General features: G+C 40.0%; 1 protein-coding gene across 1 annotated transcript in view; it reads left to right on the forward strand.

Annotated features, from left to right (window-relative positions):
- CNGB3 (cyclic nucleotide gated channel subunit beta 3) overlaps positions 1 to 22885 on the forward strand; it is a 127624-nt gene that overhangs the window by 42318 nt on the left and 62421 nt on the right. The window contains exons 4-7 of the mRNA XM_023648355.2: positions 13633 to 13787; positions 15163 to 15315; positions 16151 to 16359; positions 22611 to 22661. Of these exons, the coding sequence (XP_023504123.2) occupies positions 13633 to 13787; positions 15163 to 15315; positions 16151 to 16359; positions 22611 to 22661 (568 nt within the window). The remainder of the gene's footprint in view (positions 1 to 13632; positions 13788 to 15162; positions 15316 to 16150; positions 16360 to 22610; positions 22662 to 22885) is intronic.

A 22885-nucleotide genomic window follows, 5' to 3' on the forward strand; every position in this document is an offset into this window, starting at 1 on the left:
GTGTCTCACCGCTTTCAAGGCCACAGGAATGCCTGTGTTTCCACCACTGCCGCTCGCTCACAGTCTAACATTAGGGGAAGGAAAGAGCGTCTGTGCGTCCATGACAGCAAGACTGTGCTCCCCTCCCAGGCACGCCACAGACTGCCATGGTTATCTGCCACAAAGCTGAAATCACTCATATTCTGGTAGAATTGATCTGCTTGGTTAGGATACCATGCTTCTTTTTTTTTTGTTAGATAAAATCTACTTTAAAAGTTGGTTCATAAATAAGACACTTCCTCTGATATTTCATACCCAAGGTCAAGCATCTGGCTCTGTGAGGAACCAGAGTTCCTAAAATGTGAAAAGAAGAATAGTGTTAGTGCTAGCTATTTTTTTTTCAGCAATGACGTGAATTTTGCTAAATCCTAACAGTTGAGGTACTACTCTTTGAAAATCTACTAAAAATATACAGACATTTTCTCCAGAAAAATACGTATGCACTGTTTTTAATTGTATGCAATTTCTGGGCTTCATGAAGTTTCGGAAACCAATGCAAGAACATTTAGGTGATCCATGGACCCTAAATTAAGATCCCCTACAGGAGCACATTCGACATGTGATTTGATAGCTCCCACCTCTGTACTTTTGCTCACCTATTTCTGCCACATGCCCTCCCACCTGCCTCCTGCTGGGCCACCAGTTCTGTTATCTGACTCCATGACAACTGACCGCTTTACCTCCAAATACCACCAAAGACATTTCTCCACTGGTCCTCTCCTTAGCTCCCGTGAGATCCGCACTGGTTCATACCTCCATGCTTCTGCTCACTCTTACGCCCAGAGTTTTCTCCGTTACTGAAACCACATACCCTTCACAATAACCTCAAGCCCATTTGCTTTTTGAAACCTGATCTGACAATTCCTATCTTATCACTCGTTGTGTCATACAACTCTGTAAATGTGTTAACATTCATAGTTTTTTTTATTTTGATACTAAATTATTTAAGAACAAGTAATGTGACTTACCCTCTTGGCATATCCAGATTCCTATTTCATAACAGGTACCCCATAAACACGTGGTCGCTTCTTCTTGGAACTTAGCACACCGTAGGGTAATGTAGTGTAATATTGTAATGTTACAACATTAGTAACAATTAGTTACTAATTGAGGAAAGGAACGGATGATGAATTTTTAAAAAAATAATTGAGGTGAAATTCATATGACATAAATTTAACCATTTTAAAGTGAACAATTCAATAGGGTTTAGTACATTCACAATGTTGTTCAACTGGTACTTCTCTCTAGTTCCAAAACATTTCCATCACTTTAAAGTCTTTTATTCATTAAACAGTTTCTCCCTCTTCTTTCCTCCCCCGCCCAGCTCCTATCATCCATCAGTCTGTGTTCGGTCTCCTCACATTTATCTATTCTGGATATTTCACCCTAATAGAATCATACAACATGTGACTTTTGGTGTCTGGTTCTTCCACTCAGCATAGTGTCTTCAAGGTTCATCCGTGTTGTGGCATGATCAGTACTTCATCCTTTTTATGGCTGAATAATATTCCATTGTGTGTGTAGACTACAATTTGTTTACCCATTCATCCACTGATGACATTTGAGCTGCTTCCATCTTTTGGGTATTGTGAATAGGGCAATACACATGCCTTGTTTGTCTACTTGTTTAAGTACCTGTTTTCCATTATTTGGGGTATATACCTAACGGTGAAATTGTGAGTTTATATAATAATTTTGTGGTTAAATTTTTGAAAAACTACCACAGTGTTTTCCACAGTGGCTGAACCATCTTATATTCCCAATAATGTGTGAGGTGCAACAGTTCCAATTTCTCCACAACCTGGCCAATACTTATTTTCCATTTTTTTAATAATAACCATCCTATTGGGTGTAAAGTGGTGTCTCTGGATGGTGGATTTTAAAACACTGGCTGTTTTGAAAACATCTTTAACACCTGCAGAGGTGAATTTACTGTGACGGTGATAAACCTTATGTTTCAGAGTCCTTCACTGGAAACTCTGTGTCGAAATTAGAATTCATAATTTTCTATTTTTTCTCTTTACAAGAGCCCTCTAAATGATATGTCTCCAGTCCCACAAAACTTGAATTTTTCTTGTGCATCAGCAAATAAGAATATCTACTGTTTATGAGTATAACAGCAATATGCCCAGCTCCAGCTATAGTGGGATACCCTTTTGCTTCCAATGTCACCCTACTTTACTTAGAACCTTGATGACAAATAGCTTATCACCTGAGTAAAAAGTTTAAGCACCTAGTATTCCAGGTAGCAAGGCAGGAACCATAATAATCCAAGCCACTTATCAATTGCAGGACACCTTGAGTCCAGGTTATTGCTAGAAAGCTAAACATAAATTTCTGTCTGCAAAAGGATACAGACCTAATTCTGCTGACAATTACTTCTTCTTCTCAAATATCAAATTAAAAAGAAGAGAGCCATAGGGTGTCGGCAATATTTTAAAGCTGTAATCTCTTTTACATTACTTTTGCAGTTTGCTTGCAGCCAATAGGATGGTTCTGTCACATTCACTAAGAGGAATCAAGTTGCAAATGCAAATTTATATGACTATTGATGTCCCTGATTTGCATAAAAATCTGTGATGCGCATCCAAGCTTGGACTGAGTGCAAATAGATCAAATGGCGAGCTCCCTCAACCGTGCTCATGATTTATGAGTAAGTTTTAGTGCTGTGTGCTGTTATGCCTTCAGAAACTAGGTTATTTGAATTGAATATTCACTGTAATACAGTATGCGACAGACTATACAAATTATTTGCACAAGACATGGTAAGTAATTTCGACTGTAAAATTTGATGACAACGTTCATCAAGAGAGTGGCTTGCCTCTCTGAAAAGCCTTGGAAATTTATGTTATAGCACCATATGGTGTTCTTGGTTTTCCACATTTTTCTCTTGAAGATTCAAGTGTTTTCCCATAGTTTATCATATTATTCCCCTCTGTAAAATATTAGCTTTACCTTACACATGAGCAAACTAAACTTAAGTTAGTGTTATTCAATTTTAACAAATTCACCTTGCAACACATATTGCTAAAATAGGACCCAAGTGACCAGACTCTCATTCAGCTGTGTTCCATTTACTCTGAATGTTCTCCACTTTTTAAGAGAAGAAATTCACTGTAAGACCAGTTTGGCCTCTTAAAATTAAAATAGTCATCACCTCTTAAGATCAACAAATATTGAGTTCTAATTATTTCCATTTGTCTCTTCGACGGTTCTGTCATCCTTTGTTTATAACCTATCACCTATTTTCATACGTGACTTTTCAATCAGATAGTCTGGGCCTTGATTAGTTCATCTGAAAAGGGGTAAACCGAGCCCATCTCATTGAGTTTTGTGAGAATCATGTGTGATATTGACACAGCCAGCTCCTGCCAACATTTTTACAGATTTAAGCAGGTAAGATTTCTCTCGTGCTGTGGGCTGCAGACCACGCTTTGAGTAGCAAGGTGGTGAAACTCCATGTTTCTGCCTAAGTATGCTGGACATAGTTAAGCAGGTAGCCTGCCATCAGTATAAGGTGGTTTTTCTTAATGAAACTTTTTTTTAGTTTATTAAATAATTTTTTATTGTTTTTAATTTTTTATTTGGGATCATCATAGATTTACATACAATGGTAGGAAATAATATATAAAGCTCCCATATACGCTTTACCCAATGGTAACATTTTGCAAAACTACAGCACCCTATCACAACCAGGGCATTGGTGATAACCCACCAATCTTACTCAGATTTCCCCCATTTTACTCGTACTCATTTGTCTGCGTGTGTCTGTGTGTGTGTATTGAGTTTTATTAATTTTATCACATGTGTAAGTTCATGTCTCCATCAGCATAATCAAGACACAAAGCAGTGCCATCAAGGGTCTCTCCTGTCGCCCTTTTATAACCACAGGCATCTCTCCCTACCCCATACCCTGCTCCCTCCCTGCCCCCTGATAATCGCGAATCTGTTCTCCACCTCTATATAAATGGAGAACGTTATATAAATGGAATCTTACAGCATTAACCGTTGGAGATTGGCTTGTAATCAGTATAATTCCCTAGAGATTCATGCCAGTTGTTGTATGCATCCATAACTCACTCATTTTCTCTTCTGAGTAGTGTTCATACTATATGACTGTACCATAGCTTATGCATTCAGTCAGAGAAGGACATCTAAGTTGTTTTCACATTGAGGTTATGACAAATAAAGCTGCTCTGAACGTCTGCATACAGGTTTTTGTGTGAACACAAGTTTTTCTTTCTCTGGGATTAATGCTCAAGGGCAATTGTTGGGTCATATGATAATCTCATGTTTATTTTTATAAAAAACTGCCAAACTGTTTTCCAGAGTGGCTGTACCATTTTACATTTCAACCAGCAATGTATGAATGATCCAGTTTCTCCACATCCTTGCTAGCATTTGGTGTTGTCACTATTTTTGATTTTAGCCATTCTGATAGGTGTGCAGTGATGTCTCATTGTGGTTTTAATTTGCATTTCCTAATGGCCACTGATACTGTACTTCTCCTCATGTGCTTATTTTCCATCCGTATATTCTCTTCCATGAAATGTCTGCTCATAGCTTTTGCTAACTTTACCACTGGATTGTTTTGATTTTTTTTTTTTACTAAGTTTTAAGAGTTCTTTTTATGTTCTAGACATTAGGCCTCTGTTGGATGTGTAGTTTGTAAATATTTTTCCCATTCCATAGCTTGTCTTTTCATCCTTAAAGAATCCTTCACAGATCAAAAGTTTTTAATTTTTATCGGGTGCAATTTATCACTGTTCTCTTTCACGGACTGTGCTTTTGGTGTCAAAGTTAAGAATTCTTTGCCTAGCCCAAGGACCAGAGTTTTTTCTCCTATTTTTTTCTAAAAGTTTTGTGGTTTTATGCTTTACACTGAAGTCTATGGTTCATTTTAAGTTAGTTTTTTATAAAGGTTTAGGTCGTGAGGTTTAGGTTGAAGGTCACTTTTTCACGATAGGTGTCCAATTGCACCAACATCATTTGTTGAAAGGGCTCTTCTTGCTCCTTTGAACTGCTTTTGCCCCTTTGTCAAAAATCGGTTGGCGTCTTTTTAATGGTGGCATGAATGTCCTGTCCTCAGACATAAAGGTCTGCCCCCAGCAGTAGATAACTGATGGCAATCCAGACTGTGGCAGTGCCCCAGTCAGTGCAAATTTATTCGTGAAAATGTAATTACTAACAGAGAAGGGAAGTTATTGCAGTCCTTGCGGCTTAAGGAACATTTCCGTACAGCGGCAGACTAGCAGCACGGTTCTCTCACCAAGTCTCAGCAGTTTTCAGCGACTTGTTGAATTTCATCTTGCTCATTATCAATCTTCTGATGGACACTTCATCCTTTCATACAGTGCTTTAAAGGCCACAAACTTTATCCACATGCCCAGCCACCTTCTGTAGCATGTTTCCTTTGGCTCTTTGGTGCTTCAGGTCAACTCGATGTCTCTTCTGGACATTTAGAAGATGGAAGGAAAAGAAGAAGCCATGAATTTAGCACCCAGAGTAGTCCTTAAACATATGCACCGCCCCTCCTTTATGTCAACATCAAACTGAATGTTCATTTTCCATTTCCATGATTTCTCTATTAGGTACTGTTAATTCTTTACCTGGAATATACATGATGTCTCTCTCTATGCTTTCAGAGAAAAGAAGTTCGGCAAATATTTTCTAATCAAGGAAATGCATCCCTACTAATCTTTTCCTACTCACTCACTCCAGGAAGACTATACCTGGAAGTTTTCCCAGCCAGACGCTGAACGTCTGATTTCTAGTTGGGCAGAGATGGAGAGTGTGGCGCTCCAGGGCTTGAAATGCTGACCACAACCACACACAGGCCAGAGTTCAGCCTTCTGTTCTACGGCCCTCTGCCCCACTGTGCAGAATCATGACCTAACTCCCCGTGTCTGCCGACCAGCAGCCTGACTTCTCCTCCCTTCCCCAGTCTGATTGCTTCCTGTGCAGTTTGAAGTTTCTCTGAGGCTCTCCTGTGGTTTTGCTTCATTGACTCAGACAGTCTTAGTTTCCCTCTTTCTCCACGTGATTCTTGCTCGAAACGGAACCCCTTCCTGCCAGGAGCTCCCCACATCCATCTCCACTGGCATCCCAATGAAAGAAGCCAGTCTCTGCATCATGAGCTTCTGCTTCCATCTCCAGGCCACAGCCACACCTGCTGTGCCCAGGCAATGACAGATCTGGCTCAGGGTGATTGACATTTGTTTGGAGGAATTTGAAATAGTCCTACACTCCCTTTGTCACATCTGCCTCTTGCTATCCACTGTCTCATTCTCAATTTACTCACAGTGAGAAAAGTTGCTAATCTAGTCAGAACCCAAAATATTCATCCACCATGTTTTAGCAGTGTTGGGATTACTGCAGCTTAAAGGAAGGAAACCAGGCCTCACACTTTCTCTAGGTTTTTCCTCTCCCATGCAGTAAATATGTCTGGGCATGGATTACTACTTAGCGAAGATTTCCACTCAAGGTGGGTAGGTGTGTAAGTAGACCCACAGTCTGACCAGCGGAAATAGTATATTTCTCTTCAATGTGTGGTTCCAAAATTTAGGTTCAGAAGAAGGTGGGAGAATCTACTTCAGCCTCAAGGCCTAAACTGAATTTCTCAATATAGGTTTTACCAGAGCTCTACACTCTCCACCAGCAAAAATCCCAAATCCAACTGCTTTCCCTTTTTAAACCTTCTCACCCTTTAAATTATAATCCTAGTGTCAAAGGACGAGGCCAGCACTCAATACCTGACACAGAAATTGAATTTGCTGCTTGGTAAGTGAGGGAGAGCTGCGCGTGGAAAGTGAAGTCTCCCAGAGCAAAGCAAAGAGTTGATCTTATATAAGGTTTGGCAGCGTGGAGTTCAAGGAAAATCCATTTTCCCTCAGAAATTTTAAGATATTTCTTTATTAGCTTCTAGTATCCAATGTTGAAATCAGAAAGCTGATGCGGATCTAATGCTTTTTTATTTATAGGACTTTTTTTCTCCTCTGGAAGTATTTAGGATTTTTCTCTTTAATTTTAGTGTCCTGAGATTTATGACAGCCTGCTTGGTTTAGTTTTCTCTTATTTATCTCACTCACATTTGGTGACCATTTTGAATCTGAAAACCTGTGCGTTTCTTCTGCTCTGAAAAATGTTTCTCTATGGTTTCTTTGACTAGTTGGTCTCCTCTCATTCTTCTGTTCTCTCCTCTGGGATCTTCTCTCACTCATGTTAGAATTTCTAGATCCATCCTTCATGCCTTTCTTACTTCTCTTACCTTCGATCTTCTCTTACTTCCTGTTGCATGCATTTATATCTGTGGTGCTTCTGTGCTGCATTCTGGAAGAATTCTTCAACTCATTAATTCTCTCTTCAGTTGTGTCTATTCTGCAATTTAGCTAATCTCATTTTTTGTGTATTTTTATTGTTGCTGTTGTTGTTTTATTTTTGTTTTCTGGATGATTAAAATTTTTATCTCCAAGTCTTTAATTTGTTCTCATTCACAATAACCTATTCCAGACAACATAAAATAAATATCATCCCTTCTCTCTATAAAGAGATTAATCTTTTTTAAAATTATTGTCTGTTTTGTCTATTCTGTAGGTTTTATGGTAAAGTACCAGAAACATTGGTAAAAATCAGAATTTTGTGCTAATTTCAAGTATTTTTTCACTCAGAAATTTACTGCTACAAAAATGTTGACTTATTCAAAGTAGGTTGCTTTCCTTCAGATGTAACTTTTAAGGATCACTGTCTGAATTTATCATTAATTTTTGTGAAAACACAACAACAAAAAAAAGATCTTCTTCTCTCTCCCCTCAAACTTCCTAAACTGGAATATAATTTTCTTTGCCTAACTCCTGTCTGTTAATCAACAAGATAGAAATAGTAGGTTATAAAGGACTTTGACCAACTGGAATTTTTTAAGTGAGTTAAATCATTGAAAAAATGAGTTAATTAAGCATTAAGGGGAATCTAGCAAAGTTTGCAAAAGTCAAAGTTTGTTCAAGAAGATTTTATTAGAGGAAAAAATATCATTTTTAGTTGAATTTGGAAAACAGTGAATGGAAATCCAAAATACTATTTAGAGAACAAAGACAGATTCTGCGTACTTTTTAACAAAATACTTGTTAAGACAAATGGGAAGAAAATGGCAAAATTTGATGACATTGCACAGTTCCCCAACCAATTTTCTTAAAGTTTACCAGTGAAATCTTCCTCGCTGAAATTGAAATTCTCCTGCAGTCTCCATCGTACTCACTTTGTACGCAGCCTGAGACGCCACTGACCTCCTTTCCCAAACTCTCAGCTTCCCTGATTTTTGTGACACTTTTCTCTCTCGGATCTACCTCTCTAATTGTCACTCTCAGTTCCTTTTCTTATGCTACTCCTTAAATGTCAGCAAATTCCGAGGTTTTGACCTCCCAGTCTCTTCTGGTTCTATGCAGGCTCTTATCAGAAATCCAGTCCACTGGACAATCCTTATCATTTCCTCTGGATGAACGATTCCTTGTTCAGCATCTCCAGCTCAGTCCTCCCCACCAATTTCCAATCCAAATTCTCAACTGCCTGCTGTATGGAATATGTTCTCAAAGACCTTGACTCTTCATTCACACCTCAAGTTTAGCATACACTAAATTGAATGTATTCATATTTCTCTCACAACTTATGCCTCCATCTGATTCGCCCATATGGTATCACAGTTATCCACTTTGCTAACTCTAGCAGTTTCTGAGGGCTGCCATAATGAATTACCACAAACTTAGTGGCTTAAAATAACAGAAATTTACCTTCCCACAGTTCGGGAGGCTGGAAGCCTGAAATCAAGGTGTTGGCAGGATTGGTCCTTGTGAAAGCCTGAGGGAGAATCTGATCCATACCTCTATCCTAGCTTCTGTTGGTTGCCAAAGTACAAGCATCACTGGCAACCAAGAGAAGCTAGGAGAGAGGTACAAATCAGATTCTCCCTCAGTGATGCTTGTTGTATCTTGGCTTGCACTCCAATCTCTGCTTCTGTTATCACACGGCATTCTCCCCGTGTGTCTGCTCCATGTCTTCATTTGGCCTTCTTATAAAGACACCAGTCATGAGATTCAGGGCCCACCCTACTCCAGTATGATCTCATCTTAACTTAAATAGTTACATCTGTAAAGACTCTGTTTCTAAATAAGGTCACATTCTGAGGTTCCGGGTGGTCATGAATTCTGGCTGAGCACTATTCAATGCAGTACACTGGCCAAACTTGGAATTTACAGCAACACACATATTTTAACTCGACTTGTCAAGTCATACTTCCTCCTCACCGCAACTCATCATCTTGTTTCATTCATTTTTCTAAAGCCTAGCCAATAATGGTCCTCTTCTGCTTAGAATTCTGCTATTGTTCCCTGCTGATCTCAACTGAACTTTCAAGTCAAGTTATAGGTGATCTGGGAACCTCTGTTAAAACGTTTGAACTTTTATTGTACTTCTCAAGGCAGCAACCAACACTCCTTTCCTTAGGCTGTTTCCTTTGCCTTAATAATTATCAGTCAAAGTGCCATTCACCCTCCAATGTTCTACTCAAATATCACCTCCTCTGTGAACACATCCCTGAGCGCCACCCAACCATCTTATCCCATCACAATTAGTTATCCCTTTGTGCTGTATTAAAGCAAAAATCTTAAACAAGAGAACATGCATCCCTGAGTGTACATGAAAATTTTCCAAGTTCTTAATAAACACAGTTTTAAAAAAATCAATTTCAAGATTTACATCTTACGTATGTACTTTCTTAAAACTGATATTCCTGAGTACACCTGAAGACTACAAGTTTTTCTTTCCTATCATCCCTTTCATGATGGCTTTTCTCCCACTTCACGAAGGTAAGGCCTACTTATAACCCATCTTGAAGTTACTATGACACATTGCCCTGGAGTGCAAAGACTTCTGCAATCCCAAACAAGGGAAAGTTGTCAATTATGTGATTCTTTTTGCCCATATCTCTAATTGAATTTAAATAAAAAAGGAATGCTACTATATATTCTTTTCATTAACTTCTTCTTTAAAAGTTTTCTCTGTATCCTACCAAAAAAAAGGAATAAATTTCATTCTATCAGTAACTAATTATTTTTTCTTCCATAGGTATATAAACAAATTTTAAAAGCCTCACCCATCTCAATAAGAAATCACTATCCAAAAAGACTTTCCTTCTATGTTTGTTTATGAAAATTTGTAAAATATGTTTACTCTTTACCAATTCTTTACTCAAGGAACCATGAGGAATAATTCTTTTAAAAATATACAATTAGTAATATGAACAAGAAAAATCAAATATCAAATATAGCTCAAAGGAAGCATAGTTATATAAGGCATAACCATGGGTTCTCCCTTCTACCCCCATTTGATTTTTCGTTTATCTCATGAGATATATGTTTCTTCATCTGTATTTGCCTTTTTCCCTTCAGTCACAAAATTATCTAAAGAAAAATATATTCATATCTTCTGTATATAGGTAGGTGGGGGAGAAGATGAGCCAAGATTACTCCAGAAAAGAAGCTGGAAAAAAGAAAACATGAAGTAGATTGACATATTAATCCCCAGTTAATACAAAAAGAAAAGCGTATAATAGTTAAAATATAGCTATGTATTTGAAATGCTGGCATGCTTTCTAACACAATTTTCAGCATTTTAACTGTTAGGTAGGTTTGCACAGTACAAACTGGTGTGGTTAAGTGGCAATTATGTGGTCAATTAGGGCTTATAGATAATTCAGGAAAAGAAAAAACATTCTCCTTAGGTCTTCGGGTGTGAATTAGACATTTTGACAGTTTGGATACCTGACTGCACAGTTAGTGACCCGCCAACCCTCAGCTTCACTTTGCTTACATTTTTTTATTGCATTGAGGCACGTCAAATAAGGTCAAACAAAAGGTTAGAAGTAGTGGGTTTATTTATTCAATAAACATTTATTAACTTTTATTGTGGAGTATAAAGGAAACATACAGTTTCTGACCTTGAAAACTTCAGTCTGTGAGGATGTCATCCACTCATGTTGCTTCAAACACCCCATATCCACTGAGGACCCCCAAGACCCGGCCAGAGCTGTATTTCTGAATGTCCCCTGGGCATCACAAGAAGGTCCCACCACACAAGGTCTTACACAACCTTGAGTCGAACATATACACACACACAAAATATTCATTTTTTCCATGCACCCACTACGTACAAATATCTCCTTTCTGAATTCCTATTTATATTAGTGTCTTCATGAATCTAGTCTATTTTAATAGAAACTTAGGAGTTATTCTTGATTCCTTATTTGGATTTATCCAAAAGATCCAGAAAGTTCAAATCCTTTGATTTCTGCCTCTAAAATATTTCTTTAGCCCTTCTCTTTTTCCCCCACCAGCTCTAACCCAATCTATTAACTTCCTTCCTTGCCTCCATGCATTGACACTGCTCCTCTTCAACTCAACCACTGCTGCTGCTTCTCCAGAACTTCCACCTTCTCACACCCTTCATTTGCTGAATACTCTGCATTGGCTCCCGTTAGCCTACAGGTTAATGTCCAAACTCCTAAGCGGGTCATATAGGACCCATCATAACCCAACTCCACTCTCCTTTCCAGACATGACCACCTCCACTCCTACTCTGCCTGCCACCTGGCCCCCTCCATATACACACTCTGTTCCAGTCACACCAAAACACTTGCTGAACATGTCATGTGTTTTCACGTCTTTGAACACACTGTTCTCAAGTCCCAGAAGGCCCTTGTTTCATTTCTCTGTCAAAAGCCTTCTGATTCCTTCAGACTGAAGAAGCTTTCTCTGTACAGCCCCTCCTTGATAGCACAGGCCAAGTTCGATGTGAGCAGAGCACTTCATGCATATCTTTGTTATTAGCTACTTCTTTACATCCTTGCCCCCACTTTGAAGTATGAACATCCGTAGGGCTAGTGTCTATCTAACTCTCTAACTCTATATATGTTTCCAGTACATAAAGTAGAATCTCAATAATCACTTGACAGATGGATAAACTTCTAGGCTCACTAAGACTTTAAGAAGAAATGACTGAAATGATATACATGACAACACTTCTCAATCAGAAAGAAAAGTTTTTCTGGTTTTGTGGACCTAATGTTCCCCTATTTCTGTATTGTTTAAGACGTGTCAGATTTTCTTTCACCGCTGCTCAGTCTTCACCACCTTGAGAAGGCTTACAAAGGTCGTAGTTAGTGGGATACACTTGAAGAATCTCGATGCTGAGGCAAGACTTTTGACTTTTGAAAGAAGTATAAATTATAGAATGATAATTAGAAGAGGAGAGAAAAAGACATGAAAGGTCTGGGAATCTGTAAACAATTACAGATACGATATATTTGTGGGCCTGATGGGGAGTAGAGATTAGTGGAGAGAGGCTCATACTAGAGTTCTCTTCAAATGGAACCCACGAGTTACCCAGTTCTAATGCGAACTCTGTGGTCTGGTTTGGAAGTGAGATAGAAAGAACAGATATGGATATGAGGAGGTGAGAATGGATAGAACCCATGCGGGGCTGTGTAGACCCAGTGTCAGACCTCAGGAGGAAGGTAGAGGGAGTTAGAGCTCTGAGGAAAACCTGTGCGGAAACTCAGATTGTTATGAAGTATACTAGTTTATACCTTATACCCGTCCTAGTCTGTATGTTTTCTTAGAAAGGAAGTTAATTAAAGCACGCTAACTATATTAGTTTTCTATTGCTGCGTAACAAATGATCACAAACTTAGTTACTTAAAACAACACCCATTTGTCAGCTCACAGCTCTGCAGATCCAAGTCTGGGTGGGCGTTCCTGGGTTCTTTGCTGAAGGTCTCGCACAACTGAAATCAAGGTGCCAGCCAGGCCTGGCGGGGCCCTTTACCTGGAAGCACCAGAGAATAATCTGCTTCAAGCTCATTCCAGTTACTGGCAGAATTCAGTTCCTTGTGGCTGTGGGACTGTGGTCCTTGTTTCCTTGTTATCAGCTAGCCAAGGATCACCCTCAGCTCCTAGAGGCCTCATGCAATTCTTATCAGCGGGCCCCTTTCTTCTTCAAAGCCAAAAGTGGAGAATTTCTCACAAGTAAAATCCCCCTCATGCTTCATTTTCTGCTCTGTCAGCAGCTGGAGAAACTCTCTGCTTTTTAAGGTCTCATTTGATGACATCAGGCCCATCTGTATAATCTCTTAAAGTCAAGGAGCCATCTAACAAGAACTAATTATGGGAGTAAAATCCACCATATTCATTTTTCCCAGGATCATGCAGGACGTGTCCACCAAGGGGCCATCTTATAACTCTGCCTACCACGCCAGCTATAGCTTTTTTTCTAAAAATGACAAAATTTAGTGGCAGAGTCACAGTCACCAAGATCCACTATGGTCAAGAATGGCCATTTGCTATTTGTGCATTCTAGGCTTTCTGTGGCAAATCTGGTTTGTACCAGCACTATTTCCATCAAACCCAATGCTTGAATTGTCCTATTCAATTGCAGAAAAGAGCAGTTAATAATTCTGAGTATATAAGGAAGGTGAAGACTTGATCCCTTCCCTGTATGTATCTCCTCCTGTATGACTTTATCTCCATTGCCACTTTTCCCCTCATTTAGTCCAAAGAGCAAACCACCTGAAGCCCCCATTATAAACGAGTATTCTGACGCCCAGCTACACAACCTGGTAAAGAGGATGCGTCAAAGAACGGCCCTGTACAAAAGGAAGTTGGTGGAAGATGATTTATCCTCACCTGAAGCCAGCCCCAAAACTGGTAAGCACTGTCACCTCAAAGAACTGGGAAGAAGGAAGTTGTGAGGGAACTCTGTTTTGCAAATGTCTTAGTTTGGGTTCCCCCAGAAGCAGACCCAGAGACAACGATTTGGGTATAAACAGTGGATGTTGAGGGGGACTCAGGAAGGTAAAAGCGGGCAAGAAAGACAGAGAAGGGAGTTAAGACCATAAAGGTGTGTTAATGACCGGGTTACTACTGTGGGCCACCGGTGCTTGATCCAGCTGGAAATCTATGCGGATGACACTCACTCGGAGATTAAGAATTATCCCGAGAGAAGATGGTGGATTGATTCCCCAGCTCCTGTCCTTCGTTGGTTGAGGGTTGCTGCTGGGGCATGTTGTAACTCTCCAGCGCTTCAAGCAAGCCAGCAGGGAGAAACCCTCCAGCCAAGAGCTGCAGGGAGCCCTCTGCACGTGACAGCCGGGGCCATGGCATATGCGCAGACCAACAACCACATCTGCCATAGCAGGATTTATTGTAAATCTTAACTAAGAACACCCACAGTATACAAACTGCCTATGATAACAACGCAGGACACTGAGTACACAACAGAGCAAAGGGCATCAACAGTCACACAAGGGGAAGGATGGCTGCCAACCTCGCTGGTCATTACAGAAATACGTCTGTGAAAAATTAATAAATACGATGAAGCAGAGCACCAAAGAGACGTACACTAGGATTGCATATATGTAAAATGTTTGTGTATGCACGGACAAAGAAATAGAAGAAAGTTTGGTTGTTTAATAACAGATAAATAAAAATAAAATTGTTAATTACGTGGGATGGAGTTGAGGGTTTCCTTATAATTCTGTAGAAGGGAAGTTGGATTTTCAAAATAAACTATGTATTGCATAATAGTTTCTTTTAAAGAGAAGAGGCTAAAATAAAACATAGTCCTTATAGTTTGATGACTGTATGTTGAAAAGAATACTTTGAGCTTTATTTGCTCGTAACTTGAAGGATGTATGTGAGGTTAAAGAAGCCTGAAACTGAATCCCATAGAACTATACACATTTGCAACGCTCCTGCTCAATGCAAAGCCAAAGCACACACACTTTCTTTATGCTCCAAAATATGTGAGAATCAGGTTTATATTTAAAATATCCTATTTGTAACACCTGTGGGACACTTAATTAGTGAGCTTAAACGTATATATTTCCAAATTCCAGTTCATTAGATGGATATTGTCACCATGTCACTATTTTAAGTGTCACGAAATGTCTCATCTGCCTGTATGGAAAGGGGAAGATTCTGGAATGTTCTGACCTCAAGAAATCCAAGCTTTTTCTCATTAAGCCAATTTAAGTTAATTTAACCTCTTAAAAACGTTTTCATCTCCTTTCTTCCTCTAAAGCAAAACCCACAGCTGTATCCTCAACCCAAGAAAGCAATGCTCAGCCCAAAGAAGAACATTACTATCACGTGTTGTGTTGGAAACTGCGGAAGATGCCTCTGACAGAGTACTTAAAGCGGATGAGACTCCCGAGAAGCATAGATTCGTACACGGGTACCGTCAAAGGGGGACTGTCCTGGGGGAGGGCCGGCTGTTACCAAGAACCTCTGTAACCAGTGTCGCAGAGGGCTTCCATGTTCCCTGGCCCACATTCTGAATCTACCCAGAAAGCAGAATTTAGACTATATTAAATATGCAATGGCTCCTTTGTCCCTCTCTGATGAGGACAACCGATAAAATATTCTTGCCTGTTTTTAAAACACAGTCAGGGTCTGTCCTGCCCCTAATTATACCTTTGAAAAGAAAGCCCCAGAGCAGTCAGCAATATTTACACTGACCCCCGGCTCAAAAACCATCGTAAGTGTTCATCTTCTTCCAGGGCTCACACTGTCAATTATTCTAACTGGACACATCCCCTCCTACCGCCTCCCTGGGGCAAAGGGCCTGGGACAGCCTTCGGGGTCTGGTTCTCTGCCCTCCCCTCACCCACACATCTTGGGGCAAGTGAGGCCGTTCACCACATGCCCGTGACCCTGCGGCTGGGCTGCCCACAAGCAGAGCCTGCTGTGGCCACCCTGGGCGGGGAGCCCAGCTTCTCTGGGTTCCCCTTGCCATCCATGCAGTATTTTCACTCGGGTGCAGGCTCAGAGTGGCCCCTTCTCTATGAGATAGGAGAGACACTCTCCAAAGCTGACAGGACCACCTTAGCGCCCAGCACCCAGGGCCTCTTGCTCTGGAGCAGGATGGTCTGTCTGAGTGTCCATGGAGGCACCTAGAGGAGAGCTCCTGGCTCCAGAGCTGCCTAAACTGAGCTTTCCTAAACTGAGCGAGAGGGTTATTTCAATGCCTGTTGCTGCCGTGTGGGTCACCCCAGTTGCTGTTTTTCTAGATCATCTCTATCTCCTGTGGCTCCTGCTCGTCACCGTGGCCTATAACTGGAACTGCTGGCTCATCCCACTGCGCCTCGTCTTCCCGTATCAGACCCCAGACAACACACACTACTGGCTCATCACGGACGTCGTGTGTGATCTCATCTACTTTTGCGATATGCTGTTAATCCAGCCCAGACTCCAGTTTATAAGAGGAGGAGACATCATAGTGAGTCATAAGGGGAAAGCAGAAACTAACGAATGAATATCAGGTCTGCCCACAAAAAACAAATTAGCTTTGTTTTATTTCATGTCTGACTGGATGGGTCTTTAACCACTGGAAACCACCAGTATGATAATAATCATAATTATTATTATTATAACAATAACAACAAGACAACCATCAAGCGCTCCCTATGTGCTGGGGACCATGCATCGCCCTGTGCCTTAGTTTCCTCGTCTTGAAAATGGGAATAACAATAGCACTTCATGCTGTTAATAGGAGACCGAATGAACTGATGCATGTACACTGCCTGGAACTGCGCCTGGTGCCTCTGAGTGCATATCAACCGTGAGCTCTCATTATTATTCTGGTTGATTTATTTACAATGCCTCACTCAGTCCCGTCAATCACCTTATGAGGAAGATATTATTAGCCCCATTTACAGATACAGAAACTGAGGTCTGGAGAAGGTAGGTGAAAAGTAGTGGAGTCAGGATTCAAACCCAGGGCTTGACTCCAAAACCCACGCTCATTACGACCACACCGTGTTGGCTCAGTTGGCGAGTTTTTCAGAATTCGATATTACCTGAGGATACAAAGATAATGCCAGGTCTGAAAGGTCAAAACCGTGCACATACATATTTTAACTAAACAATGTTTAAAAAATATATAACTTATCAATGCAAAAAGAAGAAATAGTTTAATACACCTTCCTCTCGTAATCAAGCCTCCCGCAGTCTGCGAGGCCACAGTTCTCCAGCACGTGATCATCTGTGGTTCCCCTCAGTATTTCTTTACTTGAGGCGGTATTATTTCCTTCATCAGAGTCGGCCCTGCCTCCTTGGGAGACAAGGTGGTGTTGTGAGAAAGCACCAGGCTGTGAGTGTGGTAGGACACAGACTGAGTCCTGTCTATCGTTGTATAATCAGCACTTAGCACAGTGCTTGCACACAGCACGGAAATCAAGTCCAAGGTTTTAGACCTGGACCCTTTGGGAAAATCCACTTAAAAAGGGAAGAAAAGCATTCATGACCTTTTTAATTAGTGTAGACTCTGATGTAGTGGCCACAAGCCACATGTGTCTATTCAAATTTGTTTTAATTAATTAAGATTAAATAACATTAAAAATTCAAGTTTCTCAGCCACACTATCCCTATTTCCAGTGCCCAGTATCCATAAGTGGCTAACGGCTACCATATTGGATAGCAAAGAATATTTCCACTATTGCAAAATGTACTGTTGGAATGTGCTATAAGGCAATGAGAGAACAACGAGCCATCAAGGTCTCCATCGAGAGAGCAAACCATGGGCGTGGAAGGCATGCCATGCAGACAGGTGCAAATCAAGCACAGAGACACACAGTAGTCGTTTTGTTTTGTTTTTCAATTAATACAGTATCTGCTGGCCTATCTTCCTTTTGCTCTTCACTTTCTAGATTCACCACATCCCACGTCTCACCGTCAAATGCAGTGACCAACTAGCATCCTTACCCTCAGGAGAAAGTATCTTCTCCTGGATTTATTCTCAGTATTGAGGGAATTTCATAGCCAATCTGATTAATCTAAGACATAAACAAAAGAATGTGTTTTCACAAGCACACACCTAAATCTAAGAGCTTCTCCTCCTTGGTCCTTTCCCTAGCTGCCTAGCAGGATGCTTCCTTCCCAACTGATGTCCACTGAAACATCTTTCCACAGTCCCAGCAAGGGCTGCACAGAACAGATCCCCCAATGTCGCAGTAGGAAGAGCAGAGTGACCCAGTGTGTGGCACCTTGGGTTATATATGTTTTTGTAGAAGAGAAGTAGATTTCTTAATCTCCTCAATATTTATTTTCTTTTGAATCTCCAGATAATTTTAAATTATCAAAAAGCTGAAAGAAGTCATTTTGGTTATTTTTCTTCTAAAAAAAATATTGTTTGCTGGGGAATACCTCCTTTATTTGAAATCGTTCCAAGAAATAAACTCTAAAGGCAAGAACTAAAGCTGTAGCAAAAATCTACTCAAAATAGCCTTTGTGCGGACTTCAGAGTGTTGGTTAACCCACCAGCACTGTCCCCAGAGCTCACTGGCAGCTTGATGAATGATGATGACGGTGTACAAATAAGGAGTAAACAACACCAAAAAAAGAGTGCTAATTTCAACCTCCATTAGATGCACAAGGGGGGGAGAAAATCGATGTTTGACAAATGGAAAATGACAAAATCAGTAAGGGGAGACTTTTATTTTCAATTTTATAAGAGGCCTTTGCACACAATGGAGTGTTAAAACCAAGAAAAATAACCAATAAAAACACACTCAATGGGCTCTATTTAAAATGCATTACCATAAGCTACAAACATAGAACGGGAACTAATTGCTTTGTTTGTTCAAAAGACGTTTAATGGTTTCCTTGATTTAGAGTAGGTAGTTTTAGCCTTTGAAACTGGGTTACATTTTGGTAAGAAAACTATGTAAGTGGAGTATCCAACTTGAAGGTCTCTACATTTGGCTATCTATGCTAGCTTTGGTGTACACCAGCAAATTATTCATTCATTCATTCAACTAACATTTATTAAATACTTGCAGTTGCCAGGTACTGCGTCAGGGCTGGAGAATGAAAATATGAATTCCCCAAGGCCTTAACGGAAAACAGATAAGTAACAGACAACACTTTGAGGTGCTAAAAGCCACAATACTGGGAACTGGGAGGGTTTGCAAGTTTTCCACAGCATTTATTTACTGTATCTTTCTTCTGAAAATGGTGCTGCACAGATAGAGATCAGAATTTTGAATCAAGGACCAAAAAAAAAGTCACTTGTCTTAATTTCCTCTATAGACAGCAGAAATAAAGTTGGAAATGACCGTGGAAATTAGATATGAGACTCTGCCACACACAACACTTTGCTAAACCTAGAATCACAAAGGATCCGTGCAGATGCGAGCGCCATCTGGTGATGATGTCAATCAGGCACCATTTTACTCAACTGCTATCAGCGCTTAATGCTCTCAATGTTTATAAACTGACCTGAAGAAAATTAACCACTCCCTTCTCTACACTTTACTCATGCTTCTGTTATTTAACTGTTAAATAACAATTAGGGTAATTATGATGTAGTAGAACCAAACAGCTCAGGGTCAGATTCCACTAGCAGCATTATATGAAGAAAATAAAGTTACCCTTTCATTGAATACTATCTTTTTCATCCATAAAGTGGGAATAGTAGTATCCACCCCATAAACCTATTGTGACGATTAAATAAGACTGTGTACACCTAGTGAGGGTTTGGCATCTAGAAGATGTGCAGTAAATTGTTGAATAAATCAGATGAATGAATATCCACATACTTAGCTTCTCCCTGTTGTCTCATATTTGTACAAGGAGCTCTCTTTCTTACCTGATAATAAGTTTCTTATTAGAGAGTAGGGACAGTATTCGATTCATTTCCTTATCTATCCTAGGAACTCAGAGTTTACTCAAGAAATGTCTGAAGGAATGAATGAAGGGTAATCTTGGTTCAAGTATTTTCTTTCCTTGAATAATTATGTAATCTGCATTGTATTTGTTTCAGATGGCATTATTATTTTTGAAGCACTTCTATCTGTTCTATGTGAAATTGTGGAGTTTCTATGAACTTTTTAAGAGAAGTAGATAATAAGTGCATATAACATACCTTGGTAGAGCTTCTCCAAAAACTATTTATTGGGAAAGGATTAGGTGCAATTAGCATACCTTTCCCAAAGTAAGCCTCCTCTGAAGAAGCGTTGCCTGCATGACGATGAGGCTTAAAAGAAAGAGAATTAAATAGGGTGACATTTTAAAATAAGTGCCTAATTGTTACCGGTACACATGCTGATCCTCATAAGGCTGATGAAGCCAAACTTATTTAGCACTCCAAAGAAGAGGAATTTCAGAATCATTAGATGACATTTTCATTTAATCTAGCACGTTTTAGTTTCATTTACATTTATTCAATCATAGGATCATAGACAACCCTGAAAGAAAAGGGAAAAAATGTGCTAAAAAACGTTCTTCCGGGGTTTGAGGAAGAGGTGATGTTTTAACTTAACTTCTCAGACTTGAAACGCGCCTGTCCCACACGAGCTTTGAAGCAGCTGATCGGTTCTACTCAAGCTTGGGACATGGTTCAACTTTACCTTCTATCTGTGTCTACCTGTGGCTCAGTAAGCAGTTTTGTTTCACAGCGAAAATCATTAAATGAGCAGGTCATATATTTTCTAACACATTTCTGCAAAATTTAGTATGTGTACATGAGCAAAAATTATAGTCAAAAAAAGTAGGTGTGGGGGGTAGGAATTAGAGAGTTGGCTAACCAATCTCTAACATTGCTCAGCATTAGTTTAAAACTTCTGAAGTTGGACAGCCTGAATAATAATTGTTACAACATGTGGCTTCCTGTGTCCAAGTTATAATACATTGGTCAACTAATTAATAGTACACAGGCAATGCCTTCCTACCTGTAACTGAAATATAGGCTTCTAAGTCCCACATTAGCATTAATTCTTTTAGATCTGAATGTTAAGAAATACCTCCCTATTCATCTATCACTTCTCACACATTTATTGAGCAACTCCTGTGTGTGAGACATTGTGTTAGGAACTGGAGAAACAGAAGACAAAGACTTGGTCCCTTCCCTCTGAAGTAACTCAGAGTATGGAGGACGGACAGACAAAAGAAAAATAGTGGGTTTTTGTGGTGTGAATCATGAGAGAGGTGAGCCCTGGGGCTATGAGGGGTAGAGAAAACCGCATGAAGGAGGGGACACCTGGCCCAAATCTTGATGGATGAATTTAAGCTATCTGCACACCTCCACCACAAGAGAAAAGAGAAAAAATACGTTCCAGGCTCTGGGAAGAGCAAAGACATCAAGGCAAGAAACTCTGTGATGCATTTGAGGAACTATTTCGCAGAGGTGTGGGTGCCACAGGAGGCCAGTAAGATAGAAAAAGTAGCACCGACCATGAAAAGGAGCTTGGATTTTTTCTTAAAGTCATGTGGAGGTACAGGATTTGACATAAATGGGGATTGTTAAATGACCTGATTTAGGGAGATCATCCAGCTGCCATTTTAGAATGGACCGAGGAGAGCACGACTAAAGGCAAGGAGACCAAGGCCAAAAGGGAGAATGGACCAGAGAAAATTTTAGGAAGAAGAATCAGTGGAACTTGGTTGCTGACTGGATGAGGGCTGAGGGAGGGCGAGTGACCAGTGTAGATGAGGATGCTTGTAGGATACTCAATAGGAGCAGGAGGAGGAGGAGCGTGGTAGGCTTAAGGGTAATGGAGAATGATGATGAATTCACGTTTGGCATAGATTACACTTGAGATGAGCAAACTGCTAAATGAAGAAGACGACAGGCAGTTGCTCGTACACGTCAACAGCTCAAGAAAATGATATTAGGTGGAGGCAGAGATTTGGTAGCATCAACATGCATGGTGATCTTTGAAACTGTGAAGGTGGATGGAACTTCCCAGGAAGAAGGGTAAAGAGAAGATCACTGAGTCCCGGGGAACACTGGCTCTGAAAGGGCTAGCCCAAGAATCCAAGAAGGACGCCACAAAGTTGAGACTGAAGAAGTAAACCAAGAATGGCCTTACAGATTCTTTAGAAAGTCATAGTTTCAAGGACAGAATTGTTCAAAAAAATGTCAAATGCTTCAAAAAGTTTTACTCATGTCTTCATTCCTTTGTCTATTCATCCACTCAAAGATTTATTGGGCTCTTAGTATTACCTAGCCACTAGTTTTATACAGTTGCTAAACAAAATCGACTTTGTCTGGAGATAGATTGCCATTTAATGGAGTAAACAGATTTTAAATAAATGGACGAAGAAATACATGTGCAATTTCAAAACAGGGTGAATGCCGTAAAAAAAAAAAAATGCTAAGTACTATACAGGATTCCCTGGGTGTGTTCGTTAGGAGGTCATCGGTGGCTTTCACCCACTGGCGGTCATGATGCAATAAGAGAAGAGAGCGAAAGTCAAACTGCCGCGTCTTGAGGAATAAACATGAGGGAAAGATGTGGAACAAAGTGATGTAGGTGACTCTCTTTAAAACTGAGTGTGACAAACAACAGGGCAATAACACAAAGAAAACAAACGCCAGGGAAGGTTTTTTAGTTTAAGATAAGGATAGAGCATATTTATAGGTTGAAGTCGGAAGGAATGAGAAAGGGAAATAGCTCTAAATATTTTCTAAAGTTGGAAAGTTGATGAAATCGGTTAAAATTTATATAAAATGTAAATATAACATTTCAGGTGGATTCAAATGAGCTAAAGAAACACTACAGGAGTTCTACAAAATTTCAGGTAGGTGACTGACAGTTTCAAATTTGCTCAAGTAACCCATTGCCATTTTCACTTTGGGTCCCATCTATGGATTTCTACCAGAAAAAATCTGCCGTCTTTCAGAATTATAACCTTTGTAACAAAGTTTATACAGATGAAATTTTATTAGGCAAAGGTAGGCCCGAACTTTTTTCTTCTCAATAATTACCAGATATACTTCCTTGTACGTGCAAATGTGTAATTCA

This window comes from Equus caballus, chromosome 9 (assembly GCF_041296265.1).
Source record: "Equus caballus isolate H_3958 breed thoroughbred chromosome 9, TB-T2T, whole genome shotgun sequence".
Classification (NCBI taxonomy): Eukaryota; Metazoa; Chordata; class Mammalia; order Perissodactyla; family Equidae; genus Equus; species Equus caballus.